Below are 23207 nucleotides of genomic sequence, written 5' to 3' on the forward strand. Positions count from 1 at the left end.
ATTAATTGTTTGTTTCAAAGTTAATGCTGTATCGTTCTGTAATAAGAGTTTATTTCTCTTGTACGATGTATCGAGTCCACGGATTCATCCATTACTTGTGGGATATTCTCCTTCCCAACAGGAAGTGGAAAAGAGAGCACCCACAGCAGAGCTGCCTATATAGCTCCCCCCTTAACTCCACCCCCTTGTCATTCTCTTTGCCTACTCTAACTGCTAGGAAATGGCAATGAGTGTGGTGACAAAAATGTTAGTTTTTTATTTTCTCAAGCAGAAGTTTGTTATTTTAAATGGTACCGATGTGTACTATTTACTCTCTGGCAGAAAAGGGATGAAGATTTCTGCAAGGAGGTTTATGATCTTAGCACTTTGTAACTAAGATCCACTGCTGTTCTCACAAGGGCTAAAGAGTACAGGAAAACGTCAGTTGGGAGAACGGTTTGCATGCTAAGCTGCATATGAGGTATGTTCAGGCTATATTTTTCTAGACAGACTGTGTTAATTCTAGAAAAGGCTGGTAATATTCCCATGAGGGAAGGGTAAGCTGTATTTCATTTGATTTACTTTGATTAAAGTCATAGAAGTTTCAGCTTACTTGAAGGGCTTGTTTTTGCTTAAGTTTACTGCTTTTTTACACAGTTTTGCAGAACTTGTGCAGCTTTTTTTTCCTCTTAAAGGCACAGTACCGTTTTATTTCTAAGTGTTTTTTACTTTGATTAAAGTGTTTTCCAAGCTTGCTTGTTACATTGCTAGCCTGTTTAACATGTCTGACACGAAGGAAAATCCTTGTTCAATATGTTTGGAAGTCATTGTGGAACCCCCTCTTAGAATGTGTCCCACATGTACTGATATGTCTATAAATTATAAGGATCATATGTTAGCATTTAAAAATAGAGCTTTAAATGATTCTCAGTCAGATGCAAATGAGGGTTCGCCTTCTAGCTCTCCACAAGTGTCACAACCAGTAACGCCTGCACAAGTGACGCCAGGTACCTCTAGTGCGTCAGGTTCATTTACTTTGCATGACATGGCCACAGTTATGAATACAACCCTCACAGAGGTTTTATCCAAACTGCCTGGTTTACAAGGAAAGCGGGATAGTTCTGGGTTAAGGAAAAATACTGAGCTATCACGCTTTAGTAGCCGTATCTGATATGACTTCACAATGCTCTGAAGGGGTGAGGGATTTGTTATCTGAGGGAGAGATTTCTGATTCAGGAAAGACGCTTCCTCAGACAGATTCTGATATGACGGCCTTTAAATTTAAACTTGAACACCTCCATTTATTGCTTAAGGAGGTATTAGCAACTCTGGATGATTGTGACCCTATAGTAGTTCCAGAGAAATTGTGTAAAATGGATAAGTATTTAGAGGTTCCTGTTTACACTGATGTTTTTCCAGTCCCTAAGAGGATTATAAATATTATTGCTAAGGAGTGGGATAAACCAGGTATTCCGTTCTCTCCCCCTCCTGTTTTTAAGAAAATGTTTCCTATATCTGACACCTTGCGGGACTCATGGCAGACTGTTCCTAAGGTGGAGGGAGCTATTTCTACTCTGTCTAAGCGTACAACTATACCTATTGAGGACAGTTGTGCTTTCAAAGATCCTATGGATAAAAAATTAGAGGGTCTTCTGAAGAAAATATTTGTTCATCAAGTTTTTTCTCTTCAACCTATAGCTTCCATCGTTCCTGTAACTACTGCAGCTGCTTTCTGGTTTGAGGCTCTACAAGAGGCTCTTCAGATGGAGACTCCTTTAGAAGAGATTTTGGATAGAATTAAGGCTCTTAAGTTGGCTAATTCTTTTATTACAGATGCCGCATTTCAACTGGCTAAATTAGTGGCAAAAAGTTCAGGTCTTGCCATTTTAGCATGCAGGGCGTTATGGCTTAAGTCCTGGTCTGCTGATGTGTCATCTAAATCTAAGCTTTTGAACATCTCTTTCAAAAGAAAGACCCTTTTCGGGCATGAACTGAAAGAGATTATTTTAGACATCATTGGAGGGAAGGGTCATGCCCTTCCTCAGGATAGATCAATTAAGACAAGGGCTAAGCAAAATAATTTTCGTTCCTTACGGAACTTTAAAAGTGGTCCCGTTTCAGCTGCCTCTACTTCAAAGCAGGAGGGAAATTTTGCACAATCCAAGACAGTCTGGAGACCTAACCAGACTTGGAACAAGGGTAAACAGCCCAAGAAGTCCGCTGCTGCCACCAAGACAGCATGAAGGGGTTGCCCCCGATCCAGGACCGGATCTAGTAGGGGGCAGACTCTCTCTCTTTGCTCAGGCTTGGGCAAGAGATGTTCATGATCCCTGGGCTTTAAAAATTGTGTCCCAGGGATATTTTCTGGAATTGAAGGACTCCCTTCCAAGGGGGAGATTTCATATTTCTCGATTGTCTGCAAACCAGACAAAGAGAGAGGCGTTCTTACGCTGTGTAGAAGACCTATATACCATGAGGGTGATCCGCCCAGTCCCAAGAGAGGAGCAGGGGCTAGGATTTTACTCAAACCTGTTTGCGGTTCCCAAAAAAGAGGTTATTTTCAGACCAATCTTGGATCTCAAGATTATAAACAAGTTCCTCGAAGTTCCATCTTTCAAGATGGAGACCATTCGGACTATTCTTCCTCTGATCCAGGAAGGTCAATATATGACTACTGTGGATTTAAAGGATGCTTATCTACACATCCCTATTCACAGAGATCATCATTAATTTCTCAGATTTGCCTTTCTAAACAGGCATTACCAGTTTGTGGCCCTTCCCTTCGGGTTGGTCACGGCTCCCAGAATTTTCACCAAGGTGCTAGGGTCCCTTCTGGCGGTTCTTCGTCCACGGGGCATAGCAGTGGGGCCTTATCTGGACGACATCTTAATTCAGGCGTCAACTTTCCAGCTGGCCAAATCTCATACGGATACCGTATTGGCTTTTCTGAGATCTCACGGGTGGAAGGTGAACATAAGGAAGAGTTCTCTCTTCCTTCAAACAAGACTTTCCTTCTAGGAACTCTGATTCGGTGGAAATGAAAAATTTTCTGACAGAGGTCAGAAAATCGAAGATCTTAACCACTTGCCGAGCTCTTCCATTCCTTGGCCATCAGTGGCTCAGTGTATGGAGGTAATCGGTCTCATGGTAGCGGCAATGGACATAGTTCCTTTTGCCTGCCTACATCTCAGACCACTGCAACTAAGCATGCTCAAACAGTGGAATGGGGATTATGCAGATTTTTCTCCTCAACTGCATCTGGACCAGGAGACCAGAGATTCTCTTCTCTGGTGGTTGTCTCAGAACCACCTGTCTCAGGGAATGTGTTTCCACAGGCCAGGGTGGCTCATAGTAACGTCAGATACCAGCCTGTTAGGCTGGGGTGCAGTCTGGAACTCCCTGAAAGCTCAGGGTTTATGGTCTCGGGAGGAATCGATTCTGGATTTGGATTTGATGGCGTCCCGTCAGAATGCCAAACTTCCTCGTTACGGGTCCAGGTCTTGGGATCCCAAGGTGGTGCTGATTGATGTTCTAGCAGTGCCTTGGTTTTTCAATCTGGTTTATGTATTCCCACCGTTTCCTCTCCTCCGATGTCTGGTTGCCAGATTCAAGCAGGAGAGAGCTTCGTTGATCCTGATAGCTCCTGCGTGGCCACGCAGGACTTGGTATGCAGACCTAGTGGACATGTCCTTGGTTCCACCGTGGACTCTGCCAATGAGGCGGGACCTTCTAATCTGGGGTCCGTTCTTGCATCCAAATCTATTTATCTATTCTATCTAGAAAGCCTGTCACCAGGAAGATCTATCATAAGATTTGGAGCAAATATCTTTATTGGTGTGACTCCAAAGGTTACTCTTGGAGTAAGGTTAGGATTCCTAGAGATTTGTCTTTTCTCCAAGGGGGTTTGGAGAAGGGATTATCAGCTAGTTTTCTAAAGGGACAAATCTCTGCTTTGTCTATTTTACTTCACAAACGTCTGGCAGATGTCCCAGACGTTCGAGCATTTAGTCAGGCTTTGGTCAGAATTAAGCCTGTATTTAAATCGGTTGCTCCGCCTTGGAGCTTAAATTTAGTTCTTAAGGTTCTTCAAGGGGTTCCTTTTGAATCCATGCATTCCATAGATATTAAGCTTTTATTTTGGAAAGTTATGTTTCTATTAAGAATATTAATCAAGAGATTGTTGTTCCTTCTTTGTGTCCTAATCCTTCATCAAAAAAGGAACTTTGTTGTCTTTTCTGGTTCTAGGAAAGGTCAGAAAGCTTCTGCCATTTCCTTGGCATTGTGGTTAAAGATTTTGATTCATCAGGCTTATTTGGAGTTGAGTCAGGCCCCCCGCCTCAGAGAATCACAGCTCATTCTATTAGATCAGTCTCCACTTCGTGGGCCTTTAAGAATGAAGCTTCAGTTGATCAGATTTGCAAAGCAGCAACTTGGTCTTCTTTGCATACATTTACTAAATTCTACCGTTTTGGGGGTCGATCCGATATAAATCGTCGCCCGCAAAAGCCGGCGACGCCAATATTTGCGCGGATTTGGTATCACATATACGGCGTAACCTAGAAGCTACGCGCGTATATTTCTGCCGTCGCCCGCAGTTTTTTGGGCCATAGGCAGGTATACCAAACCCGCGCAGTTTGGTATCCAATATGCAGCGTAAGGACTTACGTGGCGAAAATGGAGAAAACTTACTCCATTTTCACCTCGCCACAAAAAGCAGCCGTAAGAAGCCTTACGCTGACTATTGGAGCCCCGTAACTCCCTAAACTAACTAGAAAATAAACCTAACACCTAACGCATGCGCAATGTCTATCTCCCTGTCAACCGCGATCTGCTAAAATAAACCTAACACCTAACGCATGCGCAATGTCTATCTCCCTGTCAACCGCGATCTGCTAAAATAAACCTAACACCTAACGCATGCGCAATGTCCATCTCCCTGTCAACCGCGATCCCCCCCCCCCCGAAATCCCTAATAAAGTTATTACCCCCTAAACCGCCGCTCCCGGACCCCGCCGCCATCTACATAAACTAACCCCCTACTGTGAGCCTCTAAAACCGCCGCCATCTACCTTATCTATCCCCTAATCTGACCCCTTACACCGCCGCCACCTATATAAAAATTATTAACCCCTAATGTAAGCCCCTTACACCGCCGCCATCTCTATTAAAATGATTAACCCCTAATTTAATCTACCTACCCCGCCGCCAGCTATATTATCTATATTAACCCTAAGTATATTATAGTTAATATAGGTATTACATTATATATATTAACTATATTAACCCTAATTATATTAGGGTTAATATAGTTAATATAGTTACTATAGTATTTATATTAACTATATTAACTCTATCTAACCCTAACACCCCTAACTAAATTCTTATTAAATAAATCTAATTCATTTATAAACTAAAATATTCCTATTTAAATCTAAATACTTACCTATAAAATAAACCCTAAGATAGCTACAATATAATTAATAATTACATTGTAGCTATGTTAGGGTTAATATTTATTTTACAGGTAAATTGTTAATTATTTTAACTAGGTATAATAGATATTAAATAGTTATTAACTATTTAATATCTACCTAGTTAAAATAATTACCCAATTACCTGTAAAATAAATCATAACCTTAGTTACAAATACACCTACACTATCAATAAATTTAATAAACTACAAACATCTATCTAAAAATGCAATTAAATTAACTAAACTAAATTACAAAAAAAACCAAACACTAAATTACAAAAAATAAAAAAAAGATTACAAGATATTTAAGCTAATTACACCTATTCTAAGCCCCCTAATAAAATAATAAACCCCCAAAATAAAAAAAATTCCCTGCCCTATTCTAAATTCAACAAATTTCAAAGCTCTTTACCTTACCAGCCCTTAAAAGGGCCTTTTGTGGGGCATGCCCCAAAGAATTCAGCTCTTTTGCATACAACAAATACAATACCCCCCCCCCATTACAACCCACCATCCACATACCCCTATTCTAAACCCACCCAAACCCCCCTTAAAAAAGCCTAACACTACCCCCCTGAAGATCTCCCTACCTTGTCTTCACCACACCGGGCCGAACTCCTGATCCGATCCGGGCGATGTCATCCTCCAAGCGGCAAAGAAGAATTCTTCCTCCGGCGACGTCTTCCTCCAAGCGGCAGCAAAGTCTTCATTCTTCCGGCGGCATCTTCAATCTTCTTTCTTCGCTCCGCCGCCGCGGAGCATCCATCCCGGCCGACAGCTGAACTTGGAATGAGGTACCTTTAAATGACGTCATCCAAGATGGCGTCCGCCGAATTCCGATTGGCTGATAGGATTCTATCAGCCAATCGGAATTAAGTTAAAAAAATCTGATTGGCTGATTGAATCAGCCAATCAGATTCAAGTTCAATCCGATTGGCTGATCCAATCAGGCCCTTTTAAGGGCTGGTAAGGTAAAGAGCTTTGAAATTTGTTGAATTTAGAATAGGGCAGGGAATTTTTTTTATTTTGGGGGTTTATTATTTTATTAGGGGGCTTAGAATAGGTGTAATTAGCTTAAATATCTTGTAATCTTTTTTTTATTTTTTGTAATTTAGTGTTTGTTTTTTTTTGTAATTTAGTTTAGTTAATTTAATTGTATTTTTAGATAGATGTTTGTAGTTTATTAAATTTATTGATAGTGTAGGTGTATTTGTAACTTAGGTTAGGATTTATTTTACAGGTAATTGGGTAATTATTTTAACTAGGTAGATATTAAATAGTTAATAACTATTTAATATCTATTATACCTAGTTAAAATAATTAACAATTTACCTGTAAAATAAATATTAACCCTAACATAGCTACAATGTAATTATTAATTATATTGTAGCTATCTTAGGGTTTATTTTATAGGTAAGTATTTAGATTTAAATAGGAATATTTTAGTTTATAAATGAATTAGATTAATTTAATATAAATTTAGTTAGGGTTAGATAGAGTTAATATAGTTAATATAAATACTATAGTAACTATATTAACTATATTAACCCTAATATAATTAGGGTTAATATAGTTAATATATATAATGTAATACCTATATTAACTATAATATACTTAGGGTTAATATAGATAATATAGCTGGCGGCGGGGTAGGTAGATTAAATAAGGGGTTAATCATTTTAATAGAGATGGCGGCGGTGTAAGGGGCTTACATTAGGGGTTAATAATTTTAATATAGATGGCGGCGGTGTTAGGGGCTCACTTTAGGGGGTTATAGATATAATATAGCTGGCGGCGGGGTACGGGAGCGGCGGTTTAGGGGTTAATAACTTTATTAGGTTGCGGCGGGGTAAAGGAGCGGCGGTTTAGGGGTTAATAGCATTTTTATTGTTAGGCTAGTGAGGGGGGATAGCGGATAGAGGGTTAGACAGTGCGGGCTATGTTAGGGAGGCGTGTTAGACAGTGCGGGCTATGTTAGGGAGGCGTGTTAGACAGTGCGGGTGTTTTAAACTTTAGTCAGGTTTTATAGGCGCCGGCAGTTTCTAACGTGGCGCAAGTCACTGGCGCAAGTCACTGGCGACGCCAGAAATTTGTACTTACGCAGATTTCTGGACATCGCTGGTTTGTGAGACTTACGGCACGTTAGCATCTGACGGCGACCTATATGGGATAGCTCGAGTTGCGAGCTGAAACTGCGGGCGACGCCGGTTCCCTCGCTTGCGCCGCAAACTGCGATCGATATCGGATCGCGCCCTTGATGTGTTTGCGTCTTCGGAAGCAGTTTTTGGTAGAAATGTTCTTCAGGCAGCTGTTTCAGTTTGATTCCTCTGCTTTTTTTTTTTTTCAATTATTAGAAAAACTTATTTTTTTGATGTGGATTAATTTTTTTTTAGTGGAAAATAGCTGTTTTCTTTTTTATCCCTCCCTCTCTAGTGACTCTTCTGTGTTGTTCCACATCTTGGGTATTAATATCCCATACGTCACTAGCTCATGGACTCTTGCCAATTACATGAAAGAAAACATAATTTATGTAAGTACTTACCTGATAAATTAATTTCTTTCATATTTTCAAGAGTCCATGAGACCCACCCTTTTTATGGTGGTTATGATTTTTTTGTATAAAGCACAATTATTTCCAAATTCCTTTGTTGATGTTTTTTACTCCTTTCTTTTTCACCCCACTACTTGGCTATTCGTTAAACTGAATTGTGGGTGTGGTGAGGGGTGTATTTATAGGCATTTTGAGGTTTGGGAAACTTTGCCCCTCCTGGTAGGATTGTATATCCCATACGTCACTAGCTCATGGACTCTTGCCAATATGAAAGAAATGAATTTATCAGGTAAGTTCTTACATAAATTATGTTGTTTTTTTTTTTATTTGAATTATGAAAAGGGCACTAACTCTAAATATATTTAATTCACCTCCCTCTAACCTTTTGGTGCTGTCATTATGGAACCTATGTTGCACTGCAGGTATCTGAACGAGAGTTGCTGTACACATGCAAACACGTCAGCTCTGGAATATAGTAAAAGATAGATTTTAACATTTCGGCACCCATGACTAGAGTGAGACGAGGAATAATCATCAATACTATGCTTATAAAATAAATTTAGTGTTTAACGTCCCTTGAAAGTTTAATTTTAATTTTTATGAGCCTTTAACAGTCACATTACCATGTTTAGCTTTACCTCCACTTTACAGGCTTCATGCACACAATAAAAAAATGTAAATGTTAGGAGTGTGCACGTGTACTCAGATTTCAGCACTGTGGCAAAAGTATTATTTACTGAGAACGAAGAAAATTTGATAATAGAAGTAAATTAGAAAGTAGGGTTTTTTTTTTTGGTTTTTTTTTAAATGACATGCTTTATCTAAATAATGAAAGAAAATAGCTGGTTTGACTTCCTTTAAGCTCTACTGCATTCTCAATGCATGCATGCCAGTAATGTAATAATACAGCTTACCTTTCAAGGCGATGCACTGCATGGTTAAAATTAATTGTTTGTTTCAAAGTTAATGCTGTATCGTTCTGTAATAAGAGTTTATTTCTCTTGTACGATGTATCGAGTCCACGGATTCATCCATTACTTGTGGGATATTCTCCTTCCCAACAGGAAGTGGAAAAGAGAGCACCCACAGCAGAGCTGCCTATATAGCTCCCCCCTTAACTCCACCCCCTTGTCATTCTCTTTGCCTACTCTAACTGCTAGGAAATGGCAATGAGTGTGGTGACAAAAATGTTAGTTTTTTATTTTCTCAAGCAGAAGTTTGTTATTTTAAATGGTACCGGTGTGTACTATTTACTCTCTGGCAGAAAAGGGATGAAGATTTCTGCAAGGAGGTTTATGATCTTAGCACTTTGTAACTAAGATCCACTGCTGTTCTCACAAGGGCTAAAGAGTACAGGAAAACGTCAGTTGGGAGAACGGTTTGCATGCTAAGCTGCATATGAGGTATGTTCAGGCTATATTTTTCTAGACAGACTGTGTTAATTCTAGAAAAGGCTGGTAATATTCCCATGAGGGAAGGGTAAGCTGTATTTCATTTGATTTACTTTGATTAAAGTCATAGAAGTTTCAGCTTACTTGAAGGGCTTGTTTTTGCTTAAGTTTACTGCTTTTTTACACAGTTTTGCAGAACTTGTGCAGCTTTTTTTTCCTCTTAAAGGCACAGTACCGTTTTATTTCTAAGTGTTTTTTACTTTGATTAAAGTGTTTTCCAAGCTTGCTTGTTACATTGCTAGCCTGTTTAACATGTCTGACACGAAGGAAAATCCTTGTTCAATATGTTTGGAAGTCATTGTGGAACCCCCTCTTAGAATGTGTCCCACATGTACTGATATGTCTATAAATTATAAGGATCATATGTTAGCATTTAAAAATAGAGCTTTAAATGATTCTCAGTCAGATGCAAATGAGGGTTCGCCTTCTAGCTCTCCACAAGTGTCACAACCAGTAACGCCTGCACAAGTGACGCCAGGTACCTCTAGTGCGTCAGGTTCATTTACTTTGCATGACATGGCCACAGTTATGAATACAACCCTCACAGAGGTTTTATCCAAACTGCCTGGTTTACAAGGAAAGCGGGATAGTTCTGGGTTAAGGAAAAATACTGAGCTATCACGCTTTAGTAGCCGTATCTGATATGACTTCACAATGCTCTGAAGGGGTGAGGGATTTGTTATCTGAGGGAGAGATTTCTGATTCAGGAAAGACGCTTCCTGATATGACGGCCTTTAAATTTAAACTTGAACACCTCCATTTATTGCTTAAGGAGGTATTGGCAACTCTGGATGATTGTGACCCTATAGTAGTTCCAGAGAAATTGTGTAAAATGGATAAGTATTTAGAGGTTCCTGTTTACACTGATGTTTTTCCAGTCCCTAAGAGGATTATAAATATTATTGCTAAGGAGTGGGATAAACCAGGTATTCCGTTCTCTCCCCCTCCTGTTTTTAAGAAAATGTTTCCTATATCTGACACCTTGCGGGACTCATGGCAGACTGTTCCTAAGGTGGAGGGAGCTATTTCTACTCTGTCTAAGCGTACAACTATACCTATTGAGGACAGTTGTGCTTTCAAAGATCCTATGGATAAAAAATTAGAGGGTCTTCTGAAGAAAATATTTGTTCATCAAGTTTTTTCTCTTCAACCTATAGCTTGCATCGTTCCTGTAACTACTGCAGCTGCTTTCTGGTTTGAGGCTCTACAAGAGGCTCTTCAGATGGAGACTCCTTTAGAAGAGATTTTGGATAGAATTAAGGCTCTTAAGTTGGCTAATTCTTTTATTACAGATGCCGCATTTCAACTGGCTAAATTAGTGGCAAAAAGTTCAGGTCTTGCCATTTTAGCATGCAGGGCGTTATGGCTTAAGTCCTGGTCTGCTGATGTGTCATCTAAATCTAAGCTTTTGAACATCTCTTTCAAAAGAAAGACCCTTTTCGGGCATGAACTGAAAGAGATTATTTTAGACATCATTGGAGGGAAGGGTCATGCCCTTCCTCAGGATAGATCAATTAAGACAAGGGCTAAGCAAAATAATTTTCGTTCCTTACGGAACTTTAAAAGTGGTCCCGTTTCAGCTGCCTCTACTTCAAAGCAGGAGGGAAATTTTGCACAATCCAAGACAGTCTGGAGACCTAACCAGACTTGGAACAAGGGTAAACAGCCCAAGAAGTCCGCTGCTGCCACCAAGACAGCATGAAGGGGTTGCCCCCGATCCAGGACCGGATCTAGTAGGGGGCAGACTCTCTCTCTTTGCTCAGGCTTGGGCAAGAGATGTTCATGATCCCTGGGCTTTAAAAATTGTGTCCCAGGGATATTTTCTGGAATTGAAGGACTCCCTTCCAAGGGGGAGATTTCATATTTCTCGATTGTCTGCAAACCAGACAAAGAGAGAGGCGTTCTTACGCTGTGTAGAAGACCTATATACCATGAGGGTGATCTGCCCAGTCCCAAGAGAGGAGCAGGGGCTAGGATTTTACTCAAACCTGTTTGCGGTTCCCAAAAAAGAGGTTATTTTCAGACCAATCTTGGATCTCAAGATTATAAACAAGTTCCTTGAAGTTCCATCTTTCAAGATGGAGACCATTCGGACTATTCTTCCTCTGATCCAGGAAGGTCAATATATGACTACTGTGGATTTAAAGGATGCTTATCTACACATCCCTATTCACAGAGATCATCATTAATTTCTCAGATTTGCCTTTCTAAACAGCCATTAACAGTTTGTGGCCCTTCCCTTCGGGTTGGTCACGGCTCCCAGAATTTTCACCAAGGTGCTAGGGTCCCTTCTGGCGGTTCTTCGTCCACGGGGCATAGCAGTGGGGCCTTATCTGGACGACATCTTAATTCAGGCGTCAACTTTCCAGCTGGCCAAATCTCATACGGATACCGTATTGGCTTTTCTGAGATCTCACGGGTGGAAGGTGAACATAAGGAAGAGTTCTCTTTTCCTTCAAACAAGACTTTCCTTCTAGGAACTCTGATAGATTTGGTGGAAATGAAAAATTTTCTGACAGAGGTCAGAAAATCGAAGATCTTAACCACTTGCCGAGCTCTTCCATTCCTTGGCCATCAGTGGCTCAGTGTATGGAGGTAATCGGTCTCATGGTAGCGGCAATGGACATAGTTCCTTTTGCCTGCCTACATCTCAGACCACTGCAACTAAGCATGCTCAAACAGTGGAATGGGGATTATGCAGATTTTTCTCCTCAACTGCATCTGGACCAGGAGACCAGAGATTCTCTTCTCTGGTGGTTGTCTCAGAACCACCTGTCTCAGGGAATGTGTTTCCACAGGCCAGGGTGGCTCATAGTAACGTCAGATGCCAGCCTGTTAGGCTGGGGTGCAGTCTGGAACTCCCTGAAAGCTCAGGGTTTATGGTCTCGGGAGGAATCGATTCTGGATTTGGATTTGATGGCGTCCCGTCAGAATGCCAAACTTCCTCTTTACGGGTCCAGGTCTTGGGATCCCAAGGTGGTGCTGATTGATGTTCTAGCAGTGCCTTGGTTTTTCAATCTGGCTTATGTATTCCCACCGTTTCCTCTCCTCCGATGTCTGGTTGCCAGATTCAAGCAGGAGAGAGCTTCGTTGATCCTGATAGCTCCTGCGTGGCCACGCAGGACTTGGTATGCAGACCTAGTGGACATGTCCTTGTTTCCACCGTGGACTCTGCCAATGAGGCGGGACCTTCTAATCTGGGGTCCGTTCTTGCATCCAAATCTATTTTCTCTGCGTCTGACTGCTTGGAAATTGAACACTTGATTTTAGCAAAGCGTGGTTTATCTGATTCAGTCATTGATACCCTGATTCAGGCTAGAAAGCCTGTCACCAGGAAGATCTATCATAAGATTTGGAGCAAATATCTTTATTGGTGTGACTCCAAAGGTTACTCTTGGAGTAAGGTTAGGATTCCTAGAGATTTGTCTTTTCTCCAAGGGGGTTTGGAGAAGGGATTATCAGCTAGTTTTCTAAAGGGACAAATCTCTGCTTTGTCTATTTTACTTCACAAACGTCTGGCAGATGTCCCAGACGTTCGAGCATTTAGTCAGGCTTTGGTCAGAATTAAGCCTGTATTTAAATCGGTTGCTCCGCCTTGGAGCTTAAATTTAGTTCTTAAGGTTCTTCAAGGGGTTCCTTTTGAATCCATGCATTCCATAGATATTAAGCTTTTATCTTGGAAAGTTATGTTTCTATTAAGAATATTAATCAAGAGATTGTTGTTCCTTCTTTGTGTCCTAATCCTTCATCAAAAAAGGAACGTTTATTGCACAATCTTGCTGTGGTTCGTGCTTTAAAATTCTACTTACAAGCAACTAAAGATTTCCGTCCGACATCTTCATTGTTTGTTGTTTATTCTGGTAAACGGAAAAGTCAAAGGGCTACGGCTACCTCTCTTTCTTTTTGGCTGAGAAGCATCATCCGTTTGGCTTATGAGACTGCTGGACAGCAGCCTCCTGAAAGAATTACTGCTCATTCTACTAGAGCTGTGGCTTCCACATGGGCTTTAAAAATGTTGTATCTGTTGAACAGATTTGTAAGGTGGCGACTTGGTTTTCGCTTCATACTTTTTCCAAATTTTCCAAATTTGATACTTTTGTTTCTTCGGAGGCTATTTTTGGGAGAAAGGTTCTTCAAGCAGTGGTGCCTTCTGTTTAAAGGTCCCTGTCTTGTCCCTCCCTTCATCCGTGTCCTAAAGCTTTGGTATTGGTATCCCACAAGTAATGGATGAATCCGTGGACTCGATACATCTTACAAGAGAAAACATAATTTAGGCTTACATGATAAATTAATTTCTCTTGTGATGTATTGAGTCCACGGCTCAAGACAGGCATTTGTATTTTTATTTTTGAAACTTTCAGTCACCACTGCACCCTATGGTTTCTCCTTTCTTTCTAGCCTTTGGTCGAATGACTGGGGGGTGGAGTTAAGGGGGGAGCTATATAGGCAGCTCTGCTGTGGGTGCTCTCTTTGACACTTCCTGTTGGGAAGGAGAATATCCCACAAGTAATGGATGAATCCGTGAAATCGATACATCACAAGAGAAATGAATTTATCAGGTAAGCATAAATTATGTTTTTTATGGTAATGCAGCATATATGGGTTAATATGGGAATGTATAGGAGGAGAGGAGTCACAAATATAAGTTTAATTTTACATCAGTCTTCTAACAATACACATTTTATAAACCATGCGAAATGAGGCGATAGCGCTACTTTTTAGACAATATAAGCTAAGCAATGTTAAAAAATGTGATGGTTTATGATTTCAGAAATTCATTTTGCTTTTGAATTGGCTTAGAGTGTATATCATTGCAGTATTTGTATGCATGTAACTATGTGTGTCAATCAATGGAAAACTATTTGCATTTTTGTGATATTTTCAAATATTTCACTCTAAAGGAGCAGCCTTATATTGCTGAGGCTGAGGAAGAGGAGGAAGATGACTTAGAAATAAGTGACAGAGATGAGGATGAAGAATCTGAAGAAGGTAATTGGGTAGTTTCTCATTATTTTAAGTTGCAATCTGGAATTTAAAGTGAATGTAAATTTTGATGCTAAAGTTCTCGGTTTTTCAAACTTCGATTAAAAACAGGGGCACTTTAATTCATCAAAATTTACATTTCACTCCTGTTGTGAAAAAAAACGTACCTTTTTAAACTTCACAGCAGCTCCAGCTTCCTCCATCTGTTTCAAAGCCTCTTCCTGGGTCTAAAATTAGGCATCCGGCTTCCTCCAATCACAGCGTTGAATCAGACACTGATTCCCCCAGGGGGGGAAGCTGTGATTGGAGGATTACCTATCAATCGTTTCTGACATCAGAAATGTCTTGTGAGACAGGAGGAAGCTGGAGCTGCTGTGAAGTTTAAAAGGTAAGTTGTTTTTCACAACAGGAGTGAAATGTAAATGTTGATGAATTAAAGTGCCCCTGTTTTTTAATCAAAGTTTGAAAAACCGGGCACTTTAGCATGAAAATTTACATTCACTTTAAGGCCTCTTGAGCTTTTCATATATCCAGTATTTTTTTGCTTGTATTTGACATTACCTCTGTAACTTTTGCTTATAAGGGCAGTAAAAACCTTGTTATTACTAGGAATTTTATAAGGACAGTAAAGACCTTGTTATTACTAGGCATTTTATAAGGACAGTAAAGACCTTGTTATTACTAGGCATTTTATAAGGACAGTAAAGACCTTGTTATTACTAGGCATTTTATAAGGACAGTAAAGACCTTGTTATTACTAGGCATTTTATAAGGGCAGTAAAAACCTCGTTATTACTAGGCATTTTATAAGGACAGTAAAGACCTTGTTATTACTAGGCATTTTATAAGGACAGTAAAGACCTTGTTATTACTAGGGATTTTATAAGGACAGTAAAGACCTTGTTATTACTAGGCATTTTATAAGGACAGTAAAGACCTTGTTATTACTAGGCATTTTATAAGGACAGTAAAGACCTTGTTATTACTAGGCATTTTATAAGGACAGTAAAGACCTTGTTATTACTAGGCATTTCTGTTGTCTTGCTATAGAATTACATATTAGTGTTGTCTAAACATTTTAAAAATAAATTACATCTTGTTTTCAATAGCCAACTCCACCCACCATTTACTATATTTCGAGGAGCCAATTCAAGCCTTAGTATGCAGACAAAAAGGCTAGCTACATCCATTGTATTGCAGTTATTATCTACTAAAGCCAATTAGGGACATATATGTAGCAGGGTTATTCTGGAGAAGTCTGCACTCTTCATTTCCAGCAAATTTCAGAGCTAAATGTCTTGTGAAGTAGGCAATATAAATAAAGTATACAGGAAAGGTTTTTTATGTTTACGTAACTAAACGCTGAAAGATTGACTCTCACAGTAAACCTATTATTTACTTGTAAGGCTGTATCTAAATACAAACAACATTTGAATGCTTTCCTGTTGTTTTCATTCCATTTTGTGTTGTTCTTACAGTTGTTTAGGCTTTTTCACTCATGCTTTTGTATTCTTGTTTGATTACATTTTCTAATGAATAATTTCCAAAAGGGATAATAAGAAATTAAATGTCAGTCCTTTGATTTAGAGGTAAAGAGACAGTCTACATAAGACTTTTTATTGTTTTAAAAGATAGATAGTCCCTTTATTACTCATTCCCCAGTTTTGCATAACCAACACACTTATCTTGATACACTTTTTTTTACCTCTGTGACTACCTTGTATCTAAGCCTCTGCAAACTGACCCCTTATTTCAGATCTTTTGACAGACTTGTATTTTAGCCAGTCAGTTCCCTCTTATAAGTAACTCCACTGGCGTGAGCACAACCTTGTCTATATGGAACACATTAACTAACCCCCTCTAGCTCTTAAAAACTGTTGAATGTATTCATTTAAGAGGCGGCCTTTAAGGGCTTAGACATTAGCGTATGAGCCTACCTAGATTTAACTTTCAACTAAGAATACCATAAGAACAAGCAAATTTGATTATAAAAATGAATTGGAAAGTTGTTTAAAATTGCATGCCATCTGAATCATGAAACTTAATTTTGACTAGACTGTCCCTTTTAAATATATTATTTTTAGACTGAACAGATGCAAAACATTAAATTTTGTTTAAACTGATGTTTGCACTCAGTTTTTGTCTGTCATATACATGTCGGCAGTATATATATTTTTCTATGAATAAAGCTTAAAGGGACATAAAACCCAAGTTTTGTCTTGCATTATTCAGAGCATGTGATTTCTTGAAATTAACACCTAGGTAGACTTCGAAGCTGCTGATTGGTGGATGCACATATGCCTCTTGTTATTGGCTCACCCAATATGTTCAACTAGCTCCCATTTGTCCACTGCTACTTCTTCAGCAAAGGAAACCAAAAGATTAAAACAAATTAGGTAATAGAACTAAATTGGAAAATTGTTTAAAATTATATGCTCTATCTGAATCATTAATTTTTTTTGTGTTTAACGTCACTTTAAAGGGACAATTTACTTAGGCAAGTAGAGTTTATTGTATATACAAAAGGTGTGACCTGGTCACACAAGGGGGCGCTACCATATGCTATATGAAAGGTGAAATAGTGTAGAATTGGCACGTCTGTAATAAGCAGTATAAAACAAACAGAAAAAAATCTTGTATACAAATTGGAATGATTCTTAGAGCACCATTGACATATAGAACAAAGTGTAATGTCCTTGATAAGGTATAAGCTGCTTTTCAAGTGGTGGCTGCCTCCTCCTCACTGGCAGGTCCAGGTGATGCTATACAAAAAGGAAAAGAACAGAGGGGCGCCTCATGTGATGTATCGTCAGATATAAACACAATGAAGTCTTTTGAATTCATTGTGTTTACATCTGACGATACATCACATGAGGCGCCCCTCTGTTCTTTTCCTTTTTGCATAGGGTTATTGTATTCTCAGTAGAACACCCTTTTAAATGTGCTGGGCTTTCACTCTGCAGGGTGGTTTGTTTCTACTGGTGTCTCTTGTTAAGCTTGTTTTATTAGAGAATACTGTAGTATTCATATTTTCAGTACAAATGGTGGTTTCAACAGACAAAACGGCTATTTCAAATGACAACATAAAGGGAAAGGTGCTGTTTGTAAACAATGTAGTACACTCTTAACAGGTAAAATGGGAACACATTAAAGGGGAGGAAATTTTCCATTACATTGTTTCTAACACTTTGCCAATTTCTAAGTAATCTCTCTTGGGTTGACAATCCTATGAGAAGTCCCTTAGTTAAATGCCTTTTTTTTTTTTTTTTTTTTAAATATTTATAAATTGGAGGCTTAGTGGATTACTATATATTTTTTTTTTTTAGAAGATGAAACCAGTGTTGCTTCCTCTAAAGTGGCAGGAGAATCCTCAGATGAAAGTGATGAATTTTCAGAGTATGAATCCAGCTCAGATTCTGAAGAGGAGGAGGAGGAGGAGGAGGAATATGATGATGAGGAGGAAGAGGAAGATGATGAAGAGGAGGTAGAAGTGGCAAAGTATAGGGAAGACCAATATGAAGAAGACCTTTTAGAACAAGAGGCAGATATAAAGACTGAGAAAGAAGAAAGCTTAAAAGACTCCCTGTCTGAGCATAGCAGTCCAGTCAGAGCGGAGACTGAAGAATTGCTAGATGAAAAGGTGGAAGCAGATGAAGATCTTGTGGCAGTGGCAGTGGCAGTGGAGGAAGAGTCACTGGTTATCAAGAAAGAGGTTGAGATACCAGAGGTGGATCTCCACGAGGTGCTAAAGAAAGATACCTCAATTGTGGCCAAGGAGCTTTCAGAAGACGTGGTGGAACTTGATGCAGAGAAGATGTTGGAGAAAGTCTCACCACCATTAAATGAAGGTATTGTTCTTTGTTAACAAAATATTAACCTGTATAAAAGTGTGGTTGTGTCAAGAGGGTAAGCAAACCCTAAGTACATGTAAACTTATGGATACACTTCTTTCACCTACTCAAAATTTTATAGAATATTAATAAATATATGTTCGTTCTGCTTTTGCTTATTGTCACTCAGTGGCTATAGGTATCAGTTTTTAACAATTTCTACATAAGTATTTCCTAAAATATTTTTCTTTATATAAGTTTAAAACTTACTCTGATTAAATATCTATACATATCGAATAATATTGTATACTTTAAATAAGCTCCAAAATTTCTGTTCTTTTTACAGAGGATCAGGAAGAAGAGTATGTGGAACTACATTTGGAACCTGTGCCTTTAGAGCTAGAAAGCCCAAACACAGACCCTCAGGAGACTGAAATAGTTCGTCCTGCAACACCCACTGGGGCCTTTGGTGAATCCAGCATACTCCCCAAACAAGAAGAAATTATTTCAGATGTCAGATTACATGCAAAGTTAACATTTGTTGCAGAAGACGAGGAATTTTATCCTCGCACCCCTGGACGAGACACAGCTGCTCATTTAGATTCTGAAGTCTCTCTTCCGGCTATCCCCAAAGCAACTCCATCCACACTTCCTCTTTTACAGAGCCACAACAAGGAAGATGAGCCCCCACCTTCTCAAGAGAAGTTGTCTGTACATTTGGCAGTGACTAAGATGCCTTCCGAAGAAGATCTTCCACGCACACCTGGTAGGGACATCTTGGTTAAGTCATCTCACCTTGGGAAATCTCAGAGTACTGATACTGTACCTGCCACACCAGGTGGTGATGCTCCACTCACCGGCAACAGTTTGACACTAACTTCCCCCCATATTCCTGGTAGTCCATTTTCATATCTCTCACAGTCACCTGGAATTATTAATAGTGGTATTCCTAGAACTCCAGGAAGAGATTTTAATTTCACACCAACCTTTCCCGATTCTAGTGCAACATTCCCTTGCCACCCATCTAACAAAAAACCCTCTGTGGATGAGCCAGATGAAAAAGCATTTAAAGAACCAACCAGTGCTTCCTTAATACTTAACAGTGTCCCCTCACCTGTCCCATTTGTTAGTCCACCCAGAGTGGATCTACAAACAGATGTTATATTAGCAGTTGATGATCAGGAAAGATCTGAGGAGCACTTCACAGATGACAAGCTAAGCGAGGGAAGTGATGCCGATCTTAGTAAAGGGCATCTGCATGCAGAAGAAGATACACTCTCATCATCTCTATCTCCTACAGCTAAGAAAAAACCTGGAAGGGCCAAAAGGCCTCCCCCTTCAACTCTTGCTTTAGACATGGGAATAGACTCAGAACAGCTTCTTCCTATTAACTTAACTGAAAGTGCTCTAAGCAAAGAGTTATTTGATGGGCAACACAGTGTGATGGGTGGAATCAAAGATCCTGCAGCTGTACCATTAGATTTTAGGAACGAAGTGAACCATGAGAACATAGGCCATGAAGCCATAAACCAGAAGGTTCCATTAAAAGAGTTGGAAAACCAGTGGAAAGAGGTGTGGAAAGAGGAGGAAGATTTTGGCAAACCTAAAAAAACAAGGAATTGGAGGTCAAAGAAGAGATTTGAAGAGATCTCAACTTTTCCTTCACCTGACTATTCTCCACCACAACCTCTTTTCAAACCCCGGTCAGAGTTTGAGGAGATGACAATTTTGTATGATATATGGAATGGTGGAATTGATGAAGAAGATCTCAAGTATATGTGCATCACATATGAGAGGTTATTGCAGCAAGATAATGGCATGGATTGGCTCAATGACACTTTATGGGTTTACCATCCTCATATCCTTTAAAAACAGTGGGAATAAATCATACCATATGTTAATTATCTCTGATATAGGTATGTCCTATTCAGCAGGATGAATGTGTCTTGAAGCAGAGACACAAAGTAATGATCACTGAATTGGCTATGCAGTACATAATTGTATACATTTTTCTATATTAAAGGGATATGAAACCCAAATGTTTTCTTTCATGAGCATGCATCTTTCTAATTTACTCCTATTATATTTCTAATTTACTATTATCAATTTTTGTTCATTCTCTTGCTATCTTTATTTGAAAAAGCAGGAATGTAAAGCTTAGGAGTCAGCCCATTTTAGGTTCAGCACCCTAATGGATACATTTATCCACCAATCAGCAAGCGCTACCCAGGTGCTGAACAAAAAATGGGCCGGCTTCTAAGCTTTACATTCCTGCTTTTCAATTAAAGATAGCAAGAGAACAAACAAAAATTGATAATAGGAGTAAATTGGAAAGTTGTTTAAAACTGCATGCTCTATCTGAATCATCAAAGAAAAATAAATGGGTTTAGTATCCCTTTAAGTAAGTCAATGATATTCTGTAGAATTCACTGCTTACTGTGTCACAGTAGATATGCATTCTAATGTTGACTCTCTGACTAAATAAGCCAAAATGTATTTAAATATCTACTAAGAAGATACAACCTACAGTTCAATGAGTTTAGCACAAACAATTTGTCTTCTTCAGTTACAGTTTTTGTTAGATCTCTATTGAGGAAGGTGACTTGCTTTGCCAAAACAAGCAGGATTGTATGTTTTCAGAAATAAAAAAAACATACAGTCTACCATAGAATAGTTATTGTTTTAAAAGATAGATTATCCCTTTATTACCCATTCCCCAGTTTTGCATAACCAACACAGTTATATTAATTTACTTTTTACCTCTGTGATTACCTTGTATCTAGGAACCTTCTTCAAGCCCCCCTGATCACATGACTGTGACTGTTTATTATCTATTGTCTTAAATTTAGCATTGTTTTGTGCTAAATCTTAAATAACCCCCTGTGCCTGAACACAGTGTTATCTATATGGCCCATGTGTACTTTCTGTCTCTTTGTGTTGAAAAGAGATTTAAAAAGCATGTGATAAGAGGCAGCCCTCAAAGGCTTAGAAATTAGCATATGAGTTTACCTATGTTTAGTTTAAACTAAGAATACCAAGAGAAAAAAGCAAATTTGATGATAAAAGTAAATTGGAAAGTTGATTAAAATTAAAAGTCCTATCTGAATAATGAAAATTTAATTTATACTAGACTGTCCCTTTAAAAATATCAATTTGTTTTCCAACCCTAATATAAAATAATATGAGTAATTGTGTTACATTTGAAATCAGTTTGTAATCTTTGAAAAACAAATTCTGTTTTAAGGCAGAAGAACTCATTTTTAATACCTATATTTTAAATAATAACTCCCTAATGAGTATTTGCTTGATTGTTGAACAAAAAAAATGTGTATCATAATAAAGGAGCATTTACAACCACATACTTTATGCATTACATAAAAACAAATACCAGAGACTATAAGATAATTGCCGGTTTGAGGCAAACTTTAAGAGGTAATTTAGATTTAAAGGGCCACTATCAGAGGCGTAACTAGAAACCACAGGGCCCAGGTGCAAGAATCTAAGAATCCCCCCACCCCCAAAAATAAAAGTGAATTTGATACATATCATTTTTTTTATTATTATTTTTTTTTACATTTAACACAGAAAAAAAATGTGAATCAGATCACATGTCTGCAAAAGGAGGTACCCTGTGCCCACAGTCTGAGAGATGGTCTAACCCCCTATTACTGTATATAGTGACACTGTTTAACCCACCAGTACTGTATATAGTGAGTCAGTGACACAGTCTGTAATCTGCCGGTGAGATGGCTGGCCTGACCCTACCCGCCCCAGTACTTTATAAAGTGACCACAGTAGTCTGTGACATGGTCCAGCCCCCCCATACTGTATATAGTGACACTGTTTACCCCCCCCCCCCATGCTGTAGTAACAAGGTCTGTAATTTGCTGTTTCCACAAACATACACACACACATACATGCATAAATACACAGTGACATACATACATACACACATATACACACACACACACACACACACATACATGCATAAATACACAGTGACATACATACATACACACACACACATAAACACCAATGGGTAAAACAGAAACACTAACCCCTGTAGTCAGAGACACTAGTGAAGCATCATGTCACACTCACATGATATCAGTGCAGGCAGGGGCAGGTCAAAGTTTTTTATTGCGACCTCTGCACTCCCTGTAGTTTCGTCCCTGGCCACTATTGTGAAAATGAGAACTAAAAAAAAAACATTTGTTTGCAAAGCACTACCAAATACCATATTGCAGGGTTTTACCTCAATTCTTATAGTTACCTTTCATCATTATCCTTATTTGATTCTTACCTGCTCTTCAAGGAGGAAATAAAAAAGTTACTGAACATCCTGAAAACAATCATTTTTTATTTATGATAAAGAGTATATATGAAAGAGCATATATGCATAAATAATCTATGGAATGGAAGATTTCTCTTTTAATTAAACAATTGAGTAAACTAATAACATCATGTTTAATGTTAGCATGAAATGAAGGAAATGTAATATATGATGTTTGTAATTTTCTTTAACTAATCCTCACCAACCAGCGTTGCTTCGCCAAAGAAGAAGAAGCGAGATGATGGCTTACGAGAGCATTTGACGGGTTGTGCCCGTAGTGAAGGATATTATAAAATTGACGATAAGGACAAATTAAAATACCTCATCAACAACCGTTCCTTGGCAGATGAACTTCCTAGTGATACCCAGGTAATATCTCCACCTGCACTGAATGGAAACACTTGTGTGGAGTTGGCTGGGGACTGGAGGCGTAGGGTTAAGCTTTGACATTCACATGTAAATTGTAGAACTCTGGTGAAGCATTTTCCAGATAAGATCCTGAATCTGAAGCAAAAATTGCACAGTGTTGATTCTTGGAGCAGGTTTTATCTGCTTTTTAATGCAGCAAGCTATATGTAGTGACAGCAGTGGCCTGTTTATTCTTTTA

At 38.9% G+C, this 23207-nt stretch overlaps 1 protein-coding gene across 1 annotated transcript in view; it reads left to right on the forward strand.

Annotated features, from left to right (window-relative positions):
* The window catches only part of SETD1B (SET domain containing 1B, histone lysine methyltransferase), a 110217-nt gene extending 90081 nt beyond the window's left edge, over nt 1–20136 (forward strand). The window contains exons 11-13 of the mRNA XM_053699763.1: nt 14356–14443; nt 17764–18285; nt 18614–20136. Coding sequence (XP_053555738.1) covers nt 14356–14443; nt 17764–18285; nt 18614–20136 — 2133 coding nt within the window. The remainder of the gene's footprint in view (nt 1–14355; nt 14444–17763; nt 18286–18613) is intronic.
* The last annotated feature ends 3071 nt before the right edge of the window (nt 20137–23207 follow it).

The sequence above is a fragment of the Bombina bombina genome, chromosome 2 (assembly GCF_027579735.1).
Source record: "Bombina bombina isolate aBomBom1 chromosome 2, aBomBom1.pri, whole genome shotgun sequence".
Lineage (NCBI taxonomy): Eukaryota > Metazoa > Chordata > Amphibia > Anura > Bombinatoridae > Bombina > Bombina bombina.